Source organism: Ischnura elegans, chromosome 4, assembly GCF_921293095.1.
Source record: "Ischnura elegans chromosome 4, ioIscEleg1.1, whole genome shotgun sequence".
Lineage (NCBI taxonomy): Eukaryota > Metazoa > Arthropoda > Insecta > Odonata > Coenagrionidae > Ischnura > Ischnura elegans.
In genome coordinates this window covers 109,419,191-109,441,791 of record NC_060249.1, presented here as the reverse complement: position 1 = coordinate 109,441,791, position 22,601 = coordinate 109,419,191, and the positions used below count along the sequence as shown (strand labels likewise).

Here is a 22,601-nt window from a genome sequence, read left to right as displayed (position 1 = left end):
GGGTCCTTTTCTTCGTCTTTGAGGCGCGGAGGGGGCGGAGGCGATTTGTGGAGGACGAGTCGGCGGATGAAAGGAAGTCTCGGTGCAGAAACACCAGCCAGCCTTGCCCTCCGTCGCCCCCACCCGCCCGGGGCGGAGCGGCATCCGACAGGTAAAAGGGCTCTCTCTCCTCTCCCTCCGCCTCGCACAAGAGTGGGGCTTTTGATGAGATCCTTGCCGGGGGAGGAGGGGTGCTCTCTCCTCATCCTTCCTGATCCTCATACTTCTTCCTTCTCCACCAGACCTTCTCTCTCTATCTTTCCTTCTCTTCTCCCATCACGGGGGCAGGGTGGTGGTGATTTCCGCCGCTCCAGGAACGACGTAATATATATACATTTTTTGCCGTTTTTTTTCTCTTCTCTCCCGCGGTGAAATATTTTTTGGGGATTGTTTTTCCCATTCCCTGACCTCTGTTACTTCTCCGGGTGATCGAGACCGTGTGTAGACCGCTTCTCTTCTTTTATCCGTCTTCCCCGTGGTCAACTCTCGGTCCTCGGCTTCTATCATCATGGGAGAAAAGGTTAAGGTTATTTTCGCCCCTTCAGGAAAGACGTAATATATATCGTCTTTTGGCTGTTTTTTTCCTTCTATTTTTTTCTCCCGGTGAAATATCTTTTGTGGATTGTTTTCCCATTCCCTGACCTCTGTTACATCTCCGGAAGAACGAGACCGTTTCCCTTCGAATATCCGTATTCCCTGAGGTCGCAACTTTCCACGACCTACTCTCTCGCCTCACAGCTTGCTTGGTGGCTACACAGAGTTGACAGAGAGCAAGGAGAGATTAAAAAGCTGGTTGCTGCATATGTTGCAACGTATATATTTTTTCGTTTCCACTCCCGAGGAGAAAATTTTAGTGGGATTATTTTCCCATGCCCTGACCTTTGGTACTAGTCCGAAAGAACTTCATCTCATCATTTGCCTTCCCTGTGGTCTCAGCTTTCTTTGAGACACCTACCTATAATCTGGCTTGGTGGCTACCGATTATTATAGTGGGAAAAGTTGTGAGCTAGGGAGGAAGCAGAATAGAGAGAGCTGGTTGCCGCGTGCACTGCATTATAGTGGCGTACGCTGACCTCTTCCATTAAGTGTAGAGGCCCACGCTGTGGTCTCCTTGGGCACTTCCATTCCTCTCCTTTTATCCTCTTTTCTTCGACTGCCTCCAACAGTACACCTTTCGTTAGCGCGGCTGGTGGTTGTTGTTTCTTCGCCCGGTGCCGTCGGCCGAGTGAGTCGACTTATAGTGAGGCTGGCCACCTCCTCCTCCTCCTCTCCCTCCACCCTTCGTTCAGTCAACCTCCTCCCCCCCGCAAGCCTTTCGTTGTACCCCCTTCCCGGCAGCCCCTCCCTCCCCGCCACTCTCTCCGTGCGAGAGGCGTGAAAAGCGAAGGAGTCTGGAGTGTGCGCCGTGGACGCTTGTGTGCGCCGAGAGACACGAGTTTATATATACGGGGGCGCCAGTTGATTTGAAGCCAGTGTTTTGGACCGGAGCGGTCGAGTGTTGTCCGTTGTGTCCACAGTGGACGATTTAGTGTCTCCATTCGGAGCCGAAGGTGATCTTCAATCGTTCATAATTGGAAGTAAAAGTTTGTGTAGTCAGCACAAAGTGTTCTCAACTGAACATTGTTTTGACCATTCCAGTTCTCCAACTTTCTTTCACACCGCCAATAAATATTATAGAAACAACTTGCAGCATCAATGAAAAAACGGTAATAGGGACGCTTGAAGAATCAAGTATCGACTCTGATACTTCAGTATTGTGTTCTGGGTTTGAAATGTGTGGCATTCGTGCTTGCATTGTGAGAAAAAACACGGGGAGATTTTGTTTAGCACTTGCTCTCTCTCTGAGCTAAATTGATCGCTGTCCATCGATCAACGCTAGATCTCTTTACTGAGGGAGATAACAGTTGAATTCAGACGCAGGAGCAGTTTGTCTTCGACGCGAAGTGATTGGTGAAGTATTCGAATATCACGGTCCTAGGCTCCATTACTTCATCGAACTGGGCGTGGAGTGAATCCAACCTGAGATAAGGGCTTTGTGAAAAATTGCACCGCTCCGTAGTCTCCCACGCCTACACCCACTCACGGAAAGACAATCAATCGTCATTTTAGTTGGCGAGAGTGCTCCCTGCAAGAAAAAGCATTCACCTTTTGCGCTGACTAATAAGTGTTTTTTCCTAACCTATCACGCTCCCTACAGTGCACCGCTCTCTCTGCCACCGCAGGATTCTTGCCTTTTTCCTCGGGAATATCTCATCGGGAGATAGACAATTTAACATCCCGCCGGTGAAAACAAACAACGGTAGACTCTTCGCTCCGCGGGGCATTGCAAAACTCGATCTCGCCCGCGAAACAGAGACGTCAATCTCCGCGCACCATAAAGGTCGCACGTATCCGAAAGGGAACGCAGGCATTTTGTGCTCGTGCGTGATGTTTTCCCCGCTTTTCTAGCTCTACGTGGTGGTCGTGTCATCTGCGAGTGTTAGAAAGGGACTCGCGGAAGCCGAAAGGGCTCGAGGATCGGCCGAAAGACGAGCCGACGAAAAGGACTCTCCTCTCCTCTCGGTTGCCTCCGCGTTCATCCGCAAGGGCGACCATTCCCCCGACCACGCCGCAGCGGAGGATGCCCGGCCGAGAGAGCAGTTCGTCGGGGCAGTTCACCTGGAGTATCGGCTGCGGAATGTAGTCGGTGGCTGCGACCGTCGCGTGGGCAACGTCGTCTTGTTTGTCTGACACGGTGAAGCTCAGATGTGTGGATGTTTAAGTGAACCGCGTGAGCTGTGAGAACCTCCGGTGATTTCAATGACTGCAGCGTGCCGTATATCTACAGAAGATCCGTGCGTTGAAAAATCAAACGTACTGCGAGTGAAGTGTTGCCATTTTGTGTGAGTCAAACCTCTCGTTCAATGGTTTTTTAATTTCCTTTCGCAAAACATCGTGTTGTTTTGTTACGTGACTTTTTCTGTGAAATATCCCCGTCTGGTTTCCATTCCTATCCACTTATCGGCGTTTTTTTTTACGTAAGACCTCGTTTATCTATGGTGCTCGTTAGAATGTGTTCTAAAGGTGGCTAAAAAGGTTCCCCCAGGGGATTGAGAGTTCTGAGAACGGCGATCAAGCAGTGAAATGGAAACTTCGGCAACGGGGAGGGACGCCTCGCGGCGGAGGCAGCGGACTGGCGGAGTGGAGACGATGCGAAGGCGGCTGGCCGCCACCCCGGCGAGGCCCGGGCGTCGGCACCGGCGGTCGACGGGCGCGAAGCCAGCTAGGGGCTCGGGGGCCGAGGGCGGCGGATCCGCCGGCGCCTCCCCGCTGCGTTCCCGCCTGCTCGCCGTCTTGCTCGTCGCACTGTGGATGGTCGCCGTGGCAAGGGAAGCGACGGCCGCCTCTCCCTACTCCGGTACCTGGCTGTGAGTACTCTCAATATCTCTCCGACTCAGCTCATTTGTCTCTCATAGCCTGCCTACCCCGTGTGTTTTTTCAGTCCTGTTTCAGTTCCACGGCGTGTCTTAGACGTCGCGGTCCCGCCTACGGCATCCCACGGTAACATTGGTGCACCGTGCATGTGAAAATTGATGGGACACCAAGAGATTCCTTATAAATGGGAGGAATGTGAGCGATGGAAACAATGCGAGCGTGGGTTTCTTCCATTTCAGCTAGAGAAGTTGTGTCGCGTGGAGGTGTGCTCTCGTTGAGATAATTCCTGGGCGAGAAAGGCATGCGGGGTTCATGTTTTGCTGTTTCACGGGAATGTTATAAGTGGCACTCAATTATTAATTAGTAAACCAAAAGATGAAGAAATGGCCGAAGGTTTATGTACCATTTGCGTCCCTTAAATGTCAGCAAATGGGAAACGCTGCGAAAAAATGTGCAATACATATGGTTTTGCTAAAATTTTCTTGAATTCCAGTATTACATTTAGAATGGTTAGTATTTCTTTTTATGCTACTTTCTGAAATTCAAAGGCTTCTGGTCGTAAATTTAATGCTATGTGCTAAGCATCATTACTTATCTTAACGTTAATTAAACTTTCCCCTCCAAATTCCGATTATCTTTATTTGCACCTCGAAGTCTACATTTTACTGATAAATACTTAACATGAGAGCTCGAAGAGAGGCTATTAGAGAGGGGAAAATGGACACTTCATTATTGCACGACCAGTTGATCCTAAAATTAATGCCACTCTCCTTCCAGTGGCAATAAGGTTTTCGCTTCATACAAAATAACATCTTTTTTGAAAAGGTTAATCCATTTATGTCACATTTAAGGTGGCACTTATTTTTATACATATATTTTTTCGAATAATCGGAATGAAAATAGCCTGCATAATGAAAATAGCCTGCATATGCAGGGGAATTTTTAATTTCCCTGAGACATTATTAATTTTACGTTTTTATTTCCCAATATTTTACAATATTTAAGGCTAGGATATGGCCGGGTAGTATTGAAGTTTCCTTTTGCCCTCTCCTTTTGCCTCTCTTCGATTTCTCCGTGAGTCTTATTTGCATCATTTTCGATTTTATTTTTCGATTTGTGAATCGCATCTTCATCGCTCAACTATCCTAAATTTTCCTGCCTTTTTGTTTGTGTGCTGATGGTTTCTCCATATGGAATGTGGCTGGTTGTCTTCTATATTGTTTTTCTATATATTATAATATATGGGAAGAGTCATCCCTGAAAATAATCCATTCGAGAAGAACAGAAATTTTTCCTCTCTCAGTGATTGCTGGTTGATTTTCCAGCTGTTGTTCGTGGAGTGGGCGTCGACCCCGTGATTGGGAGTGATAGGCTTCGGAGGTTATCTTACCGTAGTCTCAGGCCATGGCGTCGAATCCTAAGTTAATGACACTCTCCCTCCCATTAATGTAAGTTCTTTGTTTTTATAATAATTCGAACGATTTTCTAGATGCCAGGAGAGAAGAGTGCTGCCGATTAAGACAGAAGCGTATTTTTTTTTAGATATTCATGTAATTGGAAGATCAGTATGAGAAATTTTCAACAATTGTCATATTCCTTGCTGTTATTCCTTATTTTTCTCTATTATTGTGACTAAAAGAGCGTAAATCTGTAATCGATCCTGAAATCGTAAATGATATTCGAAAAAAAATAATGCACTCCTTTAATTTACAGCGCAAGTCTGCAGTTTTACCCCGAGCTATTTTTTCTTATTGAAAAGCCGCTACCATCGGTCACTAACTCAATACTTATATTTGGTATCAAAAGAGCCATAGGTAATTCGTCCATCGACAATTTATACTTGATCTCACACTCTTCCTTTTTGGTTTCAGGTATCATTAGTTTTTCCCCATGTATTACTTACTACCCAGTGTATATTTTTGAATGCACAGCTCCTTTGGTAGCGGAATTGTGTCCACCCTCCTATTTATTCTGGATATTAATAAAGTCACATTAGTGCAGACTCGGTGTCTGGGCGGGCCTCTCCTCTCCTCACATAATGAGTGATTATTTGAGAGGGACTTCCTCCAGCCGAACCCAATGGCGAAGCGGGCGTCGAACGGTAAAACCGCGTCTCCATCATTATATGTCACCGCTTGCCGGGAACATGACGTGCTCCTCTAACTAATTGATTCGCCTTCCCTCGGTGCCCCCGTCCTCACAGTATCTCGCATCTCAGCCTACGTGAGCCACATTACAATCCGTCGTCTTTGGGAGGGAGAGAGCTGTTTTTCCATTAGGAAAGAGGTTCTGGACCTTTTGTCCCGTCCTCCAAAGACGGTGAGCGAAAGCCATTGCTCTCCGTGCTTTTGTAGGCGATGAAGCGCGTTCGACACGCGCGGATGTAATTATTTGTTTCAAATGCGAAGATGACATTGTCTGCGAGCGTCCTTTTTTTTCTCTTCAAATATTTCCTCGTTCGCTGCAAATATCTTGCAGTAATCTTGACAAAATTACAAGAACTTTGTCAAGTTTCCCGATTGCCGTATTGAAACCCAAAACCTCCTCTCCTTTCGCAGTAATTTTATTATCATGACACCGACTCCAAGAATTATAGATCTTTCAAAAATGTTTTGTTTAGCTTTTATCTAGCATAATTTTGAATAGTTTATTTAATTTAGGAAAGGGTTGGTAAATTGAAGGCTTAATAACATTATTTTGATTATTATTACTACAGTTATTACAACATTTTAGGTGATGATGGTGCTTATTATAGTTCTTTACTTAAATTAAGTACATTCACGGTAAAAAATATCTCGTAAAAACGTTGGAATTACGTCCCCAATAGCCTTGCGAATTTTAACGAGTGTTATAGTAATGAAAAGAATTTTGATCCCCGGTTAGAGCCTTAAAAGTCTTATAATATTTATACGATATAGCTCTTTGCGTTATAGCTTTCAGTAGTATTCACTCATTAAGATAGAATCAGTATTATTGCAGCTCTAAACTTATAAAAATTATAAAAACTTTGAGCATGCTTATTTTCCTTGTGTTTTGTTTATCCGGGTGTCAGCCGATAATTTCTGTATATATTTTGTCTTCGCTTATGCTGAAATGAAGGTATATATTTAACCCTCATGGTTACATTTCACCATAAGCGTAGTAAGTATATATTTCCTTTCTTTCGGTGATTCACCAAGCTGCTTGTTGGACGCGGTTAGCAGGATTTCAGACAGTCTCTTGCAGAATATATTATATGCTTAGTTTTTGTCTTTCAAAAAGTATTAATTTAGTATAGCCGACAATTCTCGGACCTCAGCATACGGTTATGTTTCCTCCTGTGCTTCTGAGATGTGCGGGAAGATAAGATGCTAAAATTATACGTTTCATTCTCTGCCATGGTGTCGTCAGCATTGTTGATCACCAGCCCTCACCTCGCTCATTTATTTTTGAAACCCTCTCCACTCGCTCTACCATTCTTTTTCAGTCTTTACCGGGCAGTAGCCTTTACCCTTTCCGCCTTTTTCCTTTGCTCCCTTCCCCGGTCGCTTCTCCTTGACAAATCTTGCGGTTTAGTCAAGTCTTTGTCAGCTAACCTAGTGCGTTTTGAAAGGGCTCGCGAATTCGAGTACAGCATTCCGTCTCCACGCTTGTAACTGCTGTTTTCACGTCATTCAAGCTACGATGAAGAATTATCTTGACTGTTTGGAATTTCTGACTCATACCGCATTTAAAATATTTGTCCTCAGCGATTCACGGCTTCGAGAACTTCGTAATCACTATTCATCAGTATTACGCGTTGGAAAACCTCTTTAACAAATTACTCACCCAAATATTGACAGGACTTTCTAGCTTAATATGATGTTAACCACTGAAATTACTGAAAGCTCCTCTATTTTTTGGCTTCAAAGCTGTAAATTTGAGATATTTTGGACTACTAAATTTAATTTAATTTAATTGGTCCTAATAAAAGTCTCAACTCTCCTATTTCTGCTCGTGAATGACTTACTTGCGCTCAAACTACAAATACTTACATATATTTTGTACGGACAAATTTCTACGTTCCGTCAAGAACTATTTCCAATCACAGATGACTTATTAGTATTGCTTTTTATTTGGGAGAGTCATAATATCAGAGATGTGGCTGAATTAGGGTACTGCCCTTGTTCATGAGCAGTTCGAAAATTGTGAGATTCTTTCTATAATTTGTGGCAGGAATGATTGTAGAACCTCAAAACATAATTATGACAGCTATCTTATCTGAAAGCTTTTTCAATAAAAAAAACTGCTGAATAATTTAATTAAGTATTAGCGAAATTCAACTAATTACCCTGACTTAACTCATCCTTGTTTTTCATCCTTCTCTGAATCGTTAATTACTTCTTTTGTTGAAGGCTATTTTACTGTCCTCCTTCTAGTGGCGTGAAAATGTCCATAGACGTAATATTGGGAATGACATATGTGGGAGGTTCGAGGAACTTATTAAAAGGGCTAACTCGAGGGTTGAGAGATCAAGGGCGGGAACATGTCTAGGGAGTTTTAAATATTTTTGGAAATAAATTATAGTTTACATATACATGTATATTTTACAATTTACATATACAATATTGAATTTCCCAAGTAGAATATACCTACTTTAGAGCTGTGTATCATCTAAAATGTAAATAATTTGAATACATAGATAATGAAAGACCATAATGAAGAATGTTGGACCCCAAGCCCCTGTTACTATAGCCTTTGTTTACTTTTCAAATCATCCTTGCTAAAAAAAAAAAGTAACTTTAAATTTACATCTCTCATTTCATCGTCATAACCGATCAATATCAATTGTATTTCTTTTGCTTTTGAGACTTGTAAAATATTACTGTATTCTACTTATTGTCAGATTGAATTAAAGTTCTAAATTTTTTTGGCGTAAGTATGGAAAGCAATTGCTATGCCGGTGTTCTACTCATTTTTATAACTCAATGGAAATATTTTCCTTCATTTTGGCGATATTTATCAAGCCATTTCAATTCCTCAATCTTAACCATTATATATAATGGAACGCAATCTCTTCTAAGGAACGCAACACCTCTTAATGAATGGAATTTTTCAATGTGATTTTATATCGGTGCATATATTTTTTGATATTGTAATTATAGATTCATTCTAGAAGTGATTGATAAATCATCTTGAAGAAGCCCTTGCTTAATTTTTCAAATAACTCGTTGACAGTTTGCTGGAGTGATTAACATAGTTTAGTAAAAGGTATGCATTCGTCTGGCTCTGGTGATTGAAAGCTTCCGATGAATATATTCTTGTACCTATCTGTTTAGCATAGAAGTAGATAATACCGCATTAACTCCACGGATAATTAATTTCCACGCAAGGGCTAGTCAAAGTGTCCACCTTTGAAAATCATTGGTCATGGTTTTTACTTTGAAAATGAAAAATGATTTATTGTCATTTAAATGTGTTCTATTCGTATTTGGTGTCTGAAGGGAATAAAGATTGGAGCGCTGTAGGTGTGGTCCGATGTTTCAGCGCGTAGAATATTTTGTCGGAGCTTTTTCATCCATTCTGGTGTGATGGACCAAGACGGAAGCAAACACACCAGAGTGTAAATGTAGCATTTTATTTATACTACTTATTTTGAATCATAAATTAGTTTGAGTTATCCTGAATCACTTGCAAAATAAATGACATTCATGTACGGTTGATTGCTCTTTGGAAGTACGCGATAATCTTTTTTATTCCCAAAGCTCGGTGCTACGCGCTAACTGTAAACCAGCAAGTGTTGATTTCATCGACAGGTCGTGTCCGATTACTGGTCACCGAAAATTGAAATTTTTACCCGTATAATCGCTTTTCGTCGTATCATTTTTCTTATTTATTGGATTGTTAATAGGTGTTTTTATTAGCCATCCATTTCTGTATAGATTAGCATTTCTTTCTCGGAAAGCGTGTCAAAATTACAAAAATGTTGGCTTTTAAACATTTTCAAATTAAAATATGACGATTACATGTTTATAAGCGCTAATGAGGCAATGTTCCACCATGGCCTTTTGAAGTAAAGAATATTGAATGATTTGGAAACACGCTCACAACTAATAAAATGTAAATACTTTGTATGAGTGAAATCTCCGATTCCAAAAATGTTCTTCCATAGTTAACTAAGATGATTGGATTCATAAATTTGCCTTATTTACCTGTGCATGAACACGTAATTCATCTCAGGTAAAATCCATCATTACAGTAAAAATTTTTCTTTTTTTTCGAACTTTTATTTAGTTATTTTTGTCGATGGTAATGCTTCAATTTCTGTAAGAATATGACTTTTACTAGAAGGAAAAATCCTTTTTGACCAAGTTATCCTTTTTCCAGCGTAATTTGGGGACGATTTTCGTATTGAATCCTAAAAGTAGATCTCCGCGTGTCTAATCTTCGATTTTGTTTAATATGTATCGTCAATATTATATTTCAACTCTTCATTTATTTAAAGCCCCTATTATCCACTGGATTGCCGCATCGAAAATGATGTTCGGCTATTATATCGTATCCTAAGTTGCCCGTTAATACTTAATCTAAAATGGGTTATTATTCCGCTTATATATATGCCTATGTGTTTGTACCTGTCACTTTCTTCTCACGGTCGTTAAATGCCGATCGGCTTCCTTTACCGTTTCCATCTTTTCCACTTCTGCATTCAATAGACTTTCCTGTCGGCTTTTAATATGTGCCTCTTTAGCTTCGAGTGGTCATGGCCATAAAATCTACCTGTGATGGAGTCTTGAGTCGGCCAAGGCTATTCATTAATTCCTATTGTGAATCAATTTGAGTGTTGTGGGCACAAACGGATTCATTAGCCTCCATTTTACTCGCCGCACAATAACTATCACAAATCCAGGGCAAAAAAAATCCCTCCCACTCCGGGTAATCAACTATCTGCCTGAGCCGTTTAACGCTTTTCATCGCTAACCCAGGTGTGACTGATGATTAATCACTACCATTAATTAGAAATGGCAACCTCGCATCGACGTCTGGAGAACCACTGCCGCTTGCGCACCTTCGATTCGGCATCTCGAAATCAGGGGTCTGGTCACCAATAACTCTTGACAAAGAGTTTTTTTTTGTCAATCTTGGAGGTAGAGATTACATTCTTCTTAGACATTTTCCAGTTACATATTTGTCGGAGGAATTTTTCCAGTTTGTTCCTTTTGAGTTTTTTGAGCCATCTTACATTTTTCCGGGCAATGTTGCTTTTAGTAATTTTTCCGTAAGAAATTTAAGATTTTTTTGGAAAAGCTTAAAATAATTAGTATTGAAATAATGGAATCATTGATAAACTTTCATTTTTGCGTGTAGTAAAATTATTCATGAAACTGGTGTTTTAACTAATCTGCTGAAGTAGTAAGGGTCACAAATGAGACGGTAACTTAACAGTAATTTCACAGATTTATAATATTCTCTTGGCACAATAAATTTCCACTTAACGGTGTCCAGGTCCCAGTAAAAGAATTAAATTATGTTTAGTCATTGAAATTCAGCTCCATGAAGTAAAGCCTGATAAAACTAAAGCAAGAGGCGTTTTGGTGAATCGTGAGGTATTAAAACCCTATCATCCGAATGCCTTCCACCACATTATGTCTGTAACTTCATCAGATTTTTCCAGGATATTTTTAAGGATTGGAAATTATGAGTTAGTGACATTATTTGTTTCTCATGATATTTTCCATGGATTAGAATACTTTTTTATGCTTAGAAAGTTGTCAAAGTCGTTTCCCTAGAAGGTTTCTATATTTTAAAGGTGTGATAAAATTTGACGCCTCGATATACATTAATCATCGTTTCATGTGAATGTTGATGTGCATAAATGTATTTACATGAGCATTTAGGTGACTGAATATTGAAATTAACCTCGTTTTCTATTCTACCCTTTTTACATCCATTGATCTTTAGACTCTGGTTCCATTTAATCATTTATTTTGAGTGCTACTTACATTTCATCTTGCCTTCAGGTAATTCGCTACTTGAACATCAGATTAACTACTATGTAAGCTCAACAGCATCATGCCAGTATTATTAAGGTCTAAATATTGTTATTGGATCACATTTTTGGTGTTATTAGTTTTTACTCTATAACCTTTTTAAGAAGCCCAGAGTTAATTTGAGAATTTTTGTCTAAAAATGAGGATTAACAAAAAAAGGACAACATTTTTATTTTCCGCGTGTTCATTTGAGCATAAATGGTATAAGAACCTTGAAGAAAGTTCGTACTTCAACGACCGGTCACATTTTGTCTTTATTTCTGACATGTGACCAATTTAAAAGGCTGTTCTATAGCTTTGAAATTTTCAGGGTATCTAGGGTAGATCCTTGGCAATAATTACCTGTATCCCAAGTGTAAAATATTTACAAGATACCTTTTTGTATGGGCCTATATATGCGTGTATTCTCTGGGAATTTCAAGATGACGGCGTAAGTTTTAAGAAGCAAGTGAAATCGTAAGGAAATCGAGGCTAAATGCGACCGATCATCATGCCTCCTCTCGAAAATTGGTATAAATATGATCATGCGTAATATCATTCCCGAAATTGATACTATCTACTATTGAAAAATCAGAGCTTCCACCCGTGAGATGATGCGAATGATGGACGTGTCCAATTGATGCGCGGAACACGCTGCTCTTCTGCAGGCGCGCTTACTCGCACGCGAGTATTTACCATAACGAAAATAAAGCTGCGATAAGTCATGCGGCCGCCTAATTGCATTAGAAAATGCTCCTCTCTCCCTCTCTTTCTCTCCCGCCGGCCTTCATGAATTATTAAACCCCTCGTTCCTTGGCGATCCCCGGCGTTGACAGCAGGCTCCTTTCGGAGAGAGAGAGAGAGAGAGAGGTTCTTGTCTCTGTTTCGCGAAGCTGGATCGCATCTTCCTCGAGCCTGCTCATGTTTTTGTTGCGAGCTTAGAGGCCGATATTGCTGGGGGAGTTGCTGACCATATTAGTACCGTAAACGCGGAAAAAGGGCAAACGCACATGCTTAGAATGTAGGGTTGTGCAGAAAGAGATCTCGTGCCTTCCTTCGAAGAAATGAAAGAAATGTGAACATTTTTTATCTACACCAGAATCTATTTTCTCTATCTCTACACCATTAAGGGTACAATTAAACTGATTTTTCAGCACCATTATTCATCGCGAAAACGCATTTTCGAAGCAATATGAGTCATCTATCGTACGATATATTACATTTCGTCTTGAATTTTTATTGCTCACGTTATAGATATGATGTGATAAACAATGAATTCGTTGATTTTCTAAGTTCTTCTATTGTTTCTGCGTCGATCTTTCATTTTTATCGTTTTCATGATTTATTAATGGCGCCCATCAAATAAAGATGCTTGGATTATGAGATTGTGCTTCTGTTTGCCTTGAATCTGAGGATTTAAAGCGTTTTCAAAATCAATGGGAGGTTTTTGTGGCAATCCTTACAATTTTTTGCTTCAAGAGCTTTGTCGAAGTACATAACATTAGATTTCAGTACCACTTTTTACGCGCTCCTGTCTGTTAATGGAATTACTATTTTTGATTTTCAACATTCCCGTAGATAAAGGATTTCTGACATCGTCTCGGTTTTACTGCTTTACAGGAATATTTATGGCATATTATATACAAATCAAATATTGGTTTTGTAGTAGAGGCTAAAGGTTCGGTGAAAGTGAAAAGTATATTAATCCGGCGCAGTGGCGTAACTACGGGGGACATGAGGAGGAAAGATCCCCCCCAAAGCCTCAGAGAATAAAAAAATTATCCAAAACTATTGTCCAGTTTTGGAATATAATAACTGCATTTGCTTAAAGTTTCAAAAAGATGTAAAATGTATTTCCGGGCATGTCAGTTTTCAGATATTTTCCCCTCGACCCTCCATTGCCAGGGGAGGGGGTCGCTCCCCTAGGCCCTCCCATCCCCCCCCCCCCCAAAAGCATAGTCCTAGTTACGCTACTGATCCAGCGCGTTACAATAAAAGCCCCCAAAAATATCTATATCGAACGACGTGTTCTCAGAAAAATACCTACTTGCCCAACCGCTTTTATGGCGCAACCCTAAGCACTCCCGGTGAAATTTTTACGCAATTTTTTTCCGTCACGTTGATGGATTGTGGCGCTTTTGTGCGTACACGCGCTTGGAGTCGAGCATTCTTATGTTGTCTAAGGGGACGCCGAAAATAGCCTCGCTTTATCCTTTAAAATTCCGCCGCGGTGTTACGAGACGGGAGTCATCCGTGAAAACGAATATTAAATCCCATCTCCCGACGTGCTGAGTTGCTTTGCCTTGCCCCCCTCCCCCCATCATATGCCCCGCCGTGCGATTTCAATTGGAATAACGGCCCATTTGTGACCTACAGGTTTACATCAGATGGCGCTTTCGCCTTCGGTGGTTGGGTACCATTTTCCTCACACCCCAACGGCCAGATCTCTCCCCCTCCCCAACTTTGGGGCCGTATTAATAATAGTAATGATTGCCATTTGTCTCGCCCTTATCCCCCTTCAAAGGAACCGCTTCAACGTCTAAATTGAAAGAAATAAGAGAGATTGGAGTGATTTGGACACAAAAGCTACCCTGGGTTTTTTTATTCATCAATTTATTCTCTGTCCGAGAGGGAAGTATTATGAAGAGGATGGATATGATGGTGATGTGAGGCCGAGGGAAAGAGGCCAGGGAAGATGAGTAAAGAAAACAGAAAAAAACTCTCAGTTAGAACATTCATTCGATACCTCTAACCCTCTGAGAGGATTCACCCCCACTCAGCCAGTCTGGTTTTGTTGCGTTTAATTTGTTTTAAACTTACGCTACCTAATTAAAAATATTTTTATGAGTATATTTTTTATGTTTATAGAGAATATATCCTCCAAGTAATTCAACTGAATATAAAGTATTTAATTTATGGCAGAGTTTTTCCCGAAATTAAATTTCTCATGTTGAAATACAGGTTAACTTTGACTAGAATATGCTTCACAGGGTCGAGACAAAAATTGTGTCACGAAATTTTAACCCTGGATAGCTGATGCCAGGAGGAACCAAAGTCACCAATAATGTATGTGTTGAAAATTTTTTTAAACTACAGAAACTTTGAGCCAAACACTCCGTTTGATCGCGTGTTTGCCATATTGCTAGATTCCTTAGATACATTGCGATCTCCGACAGGCAGCATTCAAAGTCATGAGTTGTCCTGAGCATCCTCCAACAGACTAAACTCACGTCCAATCGGAGCGCTTGGCTTAAAGCTTTTGTAGTTTAAAAATAGTGCGTTTTGCGGCCTAAACATCATCAATAATTTTGGTTCAATCTGAAATCAGCAATCCATAGATAACATTCCGTGCCACAATTTTTTCCCACCCTTTATATACTCTATGTACTTATATGTTAAGGTGATAGTGTAGGTTTTAAACAATTAATAAGCCTGATAAATATAAAAGTCGATCGGTCAAGAGGAGGTGATGCGTCTTCTTAGCCTAACAGTGTAAAATACATAGGGTGAGTTCAACATTTCGCACCCCTTAAGCCACGCGGCTCATCAAAGTGTTCAGGTATGTGGATAATTTTCGTTTGCGTGTGTGCGGTAGAGTCAAAACTTAGGAACGCGAAATTTTCCCCAATTTTTCCCTCAATTAGCGCCGTGTAAATCACATAATTGCCGTTGGAGTGGGCATGGTTCTTGATATTTTTCCATGCGGTCGAGCTAACGGGAGGAGAAGAGTCATTTCGTACGCCAATTATTTCTTCATTATCATCATTATTTTCCCCGACTCTTTCCCTGCCCTGTGTGGAAAAAAGCACTCCCGCAATAGCTCCTCTGAACCAACTATCGGGATCGCGCCGATTTTCTGAAACGTTTCCATCGAACTTCGTCATGGGTACAAAGTGGTATGTGATGTGAATGACAAGGGCTGCATTGTAATAGCTTCTTATAAATATATCTGAGGATCGCAATATTGAATGAGTAATGGAGAAAAATAGCATGTAGGAGATTTAAGAATCTTTCTTTTTACTTGATGAGTTTTTCACGCAAAAAACCGTAGTTTGCATTGTTGGGGAGATAGTGTGTGCTCCTCACTTTATTATTTTCAGGCTCATAAATAAAATTTAACCCTTTAGTTTTCCTATCGATAGCAATAATGTAGGAGTTTCATAACGTCCTCAAATACGAATGTAGATGCTACATTATTCCATATCAAACCACCGGAATACGAATTTTGCGTTGCTGGGGAGATACTGTGTGTTCATTCTCACTTTATTGCATTTTCAGACTTATAAATAAAGCATTATTTTAATCCATGCCATCTTTATGTTGGACCGAATTTCAGACATTACTATCTTCATTTCTTATGCGATCTGAATTCTTAAAAGTTTCCTTTGGAACTGAGAATTTTGGTCTGGTTCATGGGAATAAATATTTTGTACACACAAAATCCGATAATATCAAAGCCCTGACGTCAAAAAGACTCGAAATGAAAAAGTATATTTACCTGCCGAAGAAAGACATTCTAAACACGATCGCCGAAGAGAAACGTTTATTTACTCGCTTTCGATATCGTTTCTTTTTCCTCCAACACCCCTTTCGCCTCGCTATGGCATCTGATATAGTCACTCAATTGATGGTCGCCGCCCCATGCTCAGAGTCCTCGAGAGATGCGGCAAGTTCAAGTCGGCCGAGTCCAAATAAAGCGCGGAGCAAGCAGGGCAGGCGAAGCAGGGCAAACAGCTCACGTGTGCTTAGGTGCCCGCCCATCCCTCTGCCTCTCCGACATAATTCAGGCATTCATTTCACGGTCGAGGCGCGATGGGACCTTGGGGATGCCGTCCGTCGCCCGCCGCAAAGAGTGCATTTAGAAAGCATCCTTTTGTGGAGAAAATTGCTTCCCGGAGTAAAGGAGCGTTTTCTTTGTTCGTGACTGACCAAAATGTAATACAAAACATGATTAGTGTTTTTAACTTTGCTGTGAATATTATGTTTCATTTAGCATAAGTAATTGCGAATGGTTCTGAGAAAAAGATCACTCATGGGGCTGTATCAACTACTTGTGAAAAGGATGGCGCATTCTCTACTCCCATATGATCCAACCCATCATTGATGAAACACGCCAATAACACATGTTATTAATGATTTCATCGATATGTGTTTTATTAAAATAAATGAATAAACGTAGCTATTGACAAAAGTATCTAGAACCTGTGTCTTCGCTAATGTTGTCCTTTTTTTAATTTCATAGCTTTCTGTAAATATGCCACTGCAGAAGTTATATCTGATTTTTCATTATCATCGATATTATTTTTATAACAATGCATTATTTAAACAGTTTATATTCGGTGTTTTGAAAATAAAGGTCAGTATGCGCGAAAAGTGCATTGTTTCTGGTACAGTCAATATTTCCAGTGATATTTTCTAAATAACTATTGCGGCTGTATGAAGCCTTTCCCCTGAGTGGAGAAGCTATCAATTAATTATTCAACCCTCATCGCTCACATCCTTCGTTTTGTACAACAACCTCTTATTCATGGCAATGTCATGTTTTAAGATATGTTATCTACTTACTTTTCATGTTCCGCTTGAAATTTTGCTGGGCAGGTTAGGCGGAGAAAATGATGAAGTTATGCTCAAGCACAGGATACTTGGTATCTGCAGGCGCAAAATTTTGATAGAATGTGATGGAAACCTTTTTTTAGCGCTCCTAGATCGGGAGGGAAAACTGTTTAGGCTAGGTCGCTCGTTAAAAAAAAGTCAGCGAAGCCCGTTTCATCTTCACCGACTTCGGCCCGCCGTCTTCTCCCTCTCTCGCAAGCGTAGTATGAAATTGAGCCTTCCACGTTTCCGCATTTCCGACCATGTGGACGGTGGGTGAGTGGAGGCCAGGGTGGTGGCTACCGACTCGTGCAATGTGAGGAATCCAAGAACAGGAAGCCACTGGAACATTTTTATAGAAAACGGGTGAAGTTCACTAAGTAAAATTCATATTTTGATAAAAGTTTACTCAAAATACCCTTGAAATTTTATGATAATAGCGTAAGTTTTTTACGATTATTTTATCACAAAAAAGACAAAATAAGATCGGTTTAAAGGGAGTGAGGCGTCCCAATATCCTTAATATCTACGTTAGAATTTATACTAATACCTTTTGGCTGAAATGTCGAGTTTAGCTCGTCGTGAACTTCCTATGCGAAATCGCGCACTGACGAGTGTAGCTCGTTATCAGATTTTCATAATTTAACTCTGTTTAGGGGAAAAATATATCTACTTAGAGAGTGAAACAATGTTAAAACATCCATAATGTACATAAATGACTCTTAATCATAAAATATGATGCATTGGAAGGAATAAAATGATTTTATACAAGTAGCGATAGCTGTATTCTCGATGTTAAATAATCATTTTTATTACACCGTTCTACGTTGGTTACAAACTACAAAATATTTCAATACATTATATTCCATTTAAAACGAACCATAAAAAAATAAATAGAGAATAGGAGTACGATATTAAAAAAATGAATTGAAATGGAAGGGGCTAATGTAAGTAAAAATATTTTTTGAGTGTGAACAACTTCCATGGAGTAAACCCTGTGGTTATTACTGATGTAATGGAGTTCGTCCGCGATTTCGCCTTCCCGACCGTAGCGAGTGTAGGTGGAGGCATGCAGCCGAAGTGGGAGGTTTTCATGCATGTACCCCGTTGCGTGAGGAGGGGGGAGGTGGGATGGCGGATCGAGTGACTTCCGAGGAGGGGGGAGAGGGCGGGGAAGGGGTCAACGGAAGGGGTGAAGGCAACTTAAAAGGGGTACTTGAGATACTTCGCCCCCGCTGTCACGATCCGCAAGGCTCATGCTCCGTCCTTGCATCCGAGGGCGGGCGCTGAGCGCGACATTATCGCATGTCAACAGCCCAGAGCCGGTCTTTTTACTTCCCGCGTGCCTCTCCGTCGCGCAAGCCACTTAAGTGGCGATTTACGAGTGCTCACCTGCACTAATGACGTCGGGCACCGCTGGGTAGAATATATTAAATTTGTTCAAAGGTGGATATTAATCATTGCCTCGTCAACCTCGCATTACTTAGCCGTAGTTTCACGCCATCATGTTTCGATGATTTACCTTTTTTAATCGATGGATTACCTCGTGTATCATTTCTAGGAAAGGAAAGGCAGAGATTCATGCTACTTCTATAATTCTCGCTCGCGTGTTACTTTGGAATTGATCTCGCTGTACGTACATGCTGTTTTCTCTGGGCGGATGTAACTAGTACGTGGGTCTTAATTTATCGTTAAAGCTCTTCGTAGCTTCGGTTTTTTATCTTAGTAGCAATATTTTTCCTCCTACCTGATAGAAAATTTACCTGTAGTCAAATTAATTTAAGCATAATATGTATATCGAGAATTAGCCTATTGGGTAGATTGCTAGGTTGCTGCTCGAGAGGTCCCGAGTTCAGATCCTGGGTGAAGCCTTTGGACACCACCTTAAAAAAATTCTCGAAATGCAAGGTGGCTAAGGGTGAAAAAAACTGGCTCCCTTGCCCTGAATGGGAAAAATTCTTACGCCTTTTTGTTGTGGGTGAGCTCTACCCTCACCTGTGCGAACCAACCTCCGGGTTGAATCACTGAGGGAGTGAGCCTGTAGATCATATGGTCTGCAATTTCGTTTCTTGGTCATCCTCCTTGATTCCCGATATAAGGGTAGTTTCCTTCATCAAAGGAAACAAAAAGCATTTATTGTGATTCGTTACCCACCATTAGTGTATTCATAATATAAAAGTTATTTGGTTTTAGAAATCCCAGTTTAGACGAATGGTAATGGTCAATTTTAACCTCATTTGAAAAAGGCCAGATTGGCGTCCATGCGACGCCACTCCACGTGACGTCACAGGGACCTACATTCTATACGAGTAGATAGGAGTTTTACATCATCTGAGATTACCAATGCATGCATGAGGCACAGAGCTCAGGTATCTCTTTATAATCACCTATAAAATTGCCTATGGTGGGAAAGTTTCCTTCGTTTGATAGGGTATTAATAATCCATATTTAAGCCAAGCGCTACCTGTTAGCAAGTACTCTACGCTACCGCCATATTCGGAAGCAAGCAGCCTGCATCGTGGTGGCGTTCATAGGCTCGCACCGAGGTGGCCTCACACAGCAACATCCAGACGTCACACGGGCTTTTCCCAGCATTCATACTTAGCCGTCGCGTTTTCGCGCGCTTGAAAATTTTCACTTTACATTTAATCGCGAAAAATAGATATCGTCATTTAAAAATCTAAAAGCGTGAAATGTGTACTCCAGGAGTAATAATCTTTCGATTTAGGCATTTAAAAATAATAGGAAACCACTCTATTACGAAAAATATGCATGTAGCTGTTACTTTTACTCTGAAGTTGGTTTTAATCCCCGAATCATAGGTCATTGTTTAAGCATGTAACTAATACGCGGGTCACCGTTGAGGCGCTTCGATGTTTTTTATCTTAGTAGCAATATTTTTCCTCCTACCTGATAGAAAATTTACCAGTAGTAAAATAAATTTATGCATAATATGTAGATCAAGGGATTGCTAGGTTGCTCACTAGCTTGGTCTACTAACTTTCACGAACAATTGGTTAGTCTTGTACAATGTATTATTCGTAAATTCTGCTTTCGTACTTTACAAAAAGGTGCTTTTTAATTGGGCATTTTTTCATGAATTTGATCTATTGATTATATCGGAATCTGATGTAGATAATAGCAGTATTCTATTCGCTAGCGTATTGATTTTAGACTTTGGCTGCTCCTTTATAAGTGAAGAATTGAACTGTGCACTAACGATAGACAGAATCACACGAAGTTACCACGGTTTGGATGCGTCATAATTGTTTTCTCCGCTAGGCATTGTTAGCATTTTCTTCTCTCTCTTTTTATCCCACGGTGATGTTGCCGTTTTACAGGGTGCGGTAAAAAATCTCTCAATCTCACGTTACGTATAGGATTCTTGAGTGAACACACGATTGCATAAGTAACGATAAGTACGTCGTTCATACGCTCATATTAAGAATGCTCTTCTCTGCAACCCCGATCCAGATGGCATCGCACGCGCCGATTCCATCTGGGAATGGGAATGAGGAAAAATGACTGCTAGATAAAAGAGCCATCTTCCGGTATTAGTAAGCCATCAGCGGCGCCGGTCGCCGTCTCAGCGACCATAGAATATAATACCATTATGCACATATATATTCCAAAGTTGGAGGGGAGAGACTGCTCTGGCTCACTAAAGTGAAAAGCAAAGGCCTCCTCATTTCCCACATTCAGCCGTAAATGATGGCGATAAATAAGAAGTCTTTGAGATGGGGAGTGGGAGTTTAAATGGAAGGAGAAAAGAGTTTCGAGTTATAGGGACGGAGTAGGTGGCCCCTTGTGTTTTCGTTGGAATCGGAGACGGGGGAAGGGGAGGAGGAGCCGTGGGGATGAGGAGCTCGTGGGAGGAGGAGAAGGGGAAGGGTGTACCACAGGTCATGGTTGCATGCTTTCGTCCAAATTCCTTGATTTCATAGTTAGTGTCGAGCAAGGATTCACTTTCGCAATTACGTGAGCTATAAATTTTTCAATAAAAGACATAACGACACAGAGACACGCGTTATGGTTTGTTTACTTGAAATCTATTTATTGCTAGAACACAAAAATTTATCGCCAGATTGAGAGACCGTGAATAAAAAAAGAGTAATATAACTTCACTGAAATATTCTTACAGTAATGATTATAGTGACAAAACAGTGAAGAAATACATATCTTAATTCGATTAGCTCCTTTCTTCAGGGTTTATTTACCCTCTCTCCCACTCTAGAGGACTCGTAGTAGATGGTAAGAAGTCAGTTCGTTGAATACCGTCGAATTTTTTATTGCTTAAAGATAGCCTATTGCTGCTTATTTTTTGTGTTTTCGTTAAATATTATCCCAGATACGGCTACTAGTTGGCCGGTACACATTCTACGATTATTATCATTTAAAATAGTTTGTTCAAACTTTTCAGCATTTTAATTTCGAAAATTTATCAGCCATAGTTGGAGAGTACCGTGCTTGAATCTACCAGCGTAGGATATCAAACCACGATAGGCTCTTATACACTGCCACCATAAAAAAGTATGAAAGTTACTGTCGTAGGAATGCTAAAGAAGTGGGAGCATAGCAAAAGGCGAGCGGTGCGAGGGGAAAACGTAAATGTTGGGTGGGAGGGACGGATGTGAGTTAGGGTGGGGGGGATGAGTGAAAGTCGAGGAAGAAAGAAAATGACACGGACACGGTCGCGTGTGATTGGTCGAGGGGAATAGTCGTGCGCCTTAAAGTCCCTCCGCGCCCCAGGGGGTAGAAGCGGATTTTTAGGGGGTGGAAAGGGGTGGCTGCCCAACTCCCCACCCCATTTATTCTTCACTTTCTACTGTCAACTCCATCTCCTCATTCTTCTTTTATCGTCTTCACGTCTCTTACCTCCCTTTTCAACCTCCATTCCCTCTATGAAAAAAAACTGCCCCGAAGGGACTGCACGGCTTGGAGCTGTGAGTTTTCGAGCTCTCGTCGTGAGTCCTCGGGCTTTGCTCCAGGCCCACTCTGCTCACCTTCTTTAGCGTCACTTCCATTTCTGGCTTCGGTGTTAATTGGATAGTATAAATTTATGTAGGGACACGAAATCTCAGGAAATACGAAGAAAATTTAAAAAATTACATTTTGAGATTCCATTAAAAAATTTATTGAAGGTAATAAGTTTTCTCGGACCTTTTTGGAGAATCGTGCTGCAATGCTCCCATTGATAGAATTTTGCTGACTTCCACCTTAAGAATTATACTATGATGCTGGCTAGTGGTGTATCCATGGCAGGGACTATGGGGGATAGATTTGGGACCTCATAGTAGTAGTGGGTAGGAAGGTTACGAACATTTTGAGAATTTCGACTATTATAAAAATACTTTAAGTAGGTCTCATTGCTAATTTCCCAAAGACTTTAAAGAAGAAGAAAGTTTTTAAATCAAACCTTTATGTACTTTCTAGTAATTTTACCTCAGGAAAAGTGTCTATAATGAATTAAGTTTTTATTCCATATTATAAAAGGTCCATTTCTATTTTATCTAGTGTAAATTGGATACCCCAAGGGATGCTAGAGCCTACCTGCAGCAAAGCAGTGCC

The 22,601-nt window shown here is 40.9% G+C and overlaps 1 protein-coding gene across 1 annotated transcript in view; it reads left to right on the top strand.

The window, feature by feature from the left end:
* Positions 1-1,392: 1,392 nt before the first annotated feature.
* The window catches only part of LOC124157882 (protein Wnt-5b-like), a 264,083-nt gene continuing 242,874 nt past the window's right edge, over positions 1,393-22,601 (top strand). Inside the window, exon 1 of the mRNA XM_046532948.1 lies at positions 1,393-3,446. Coding sequence (XP_046388904.1) covers positions 3,163-3,446 — 284 coding nt within the window. The 5' untranslated portion in view covers positions 1,393-3,162. The remainder of the gene's footprint in view (positions 3,447-22,601) is intronic.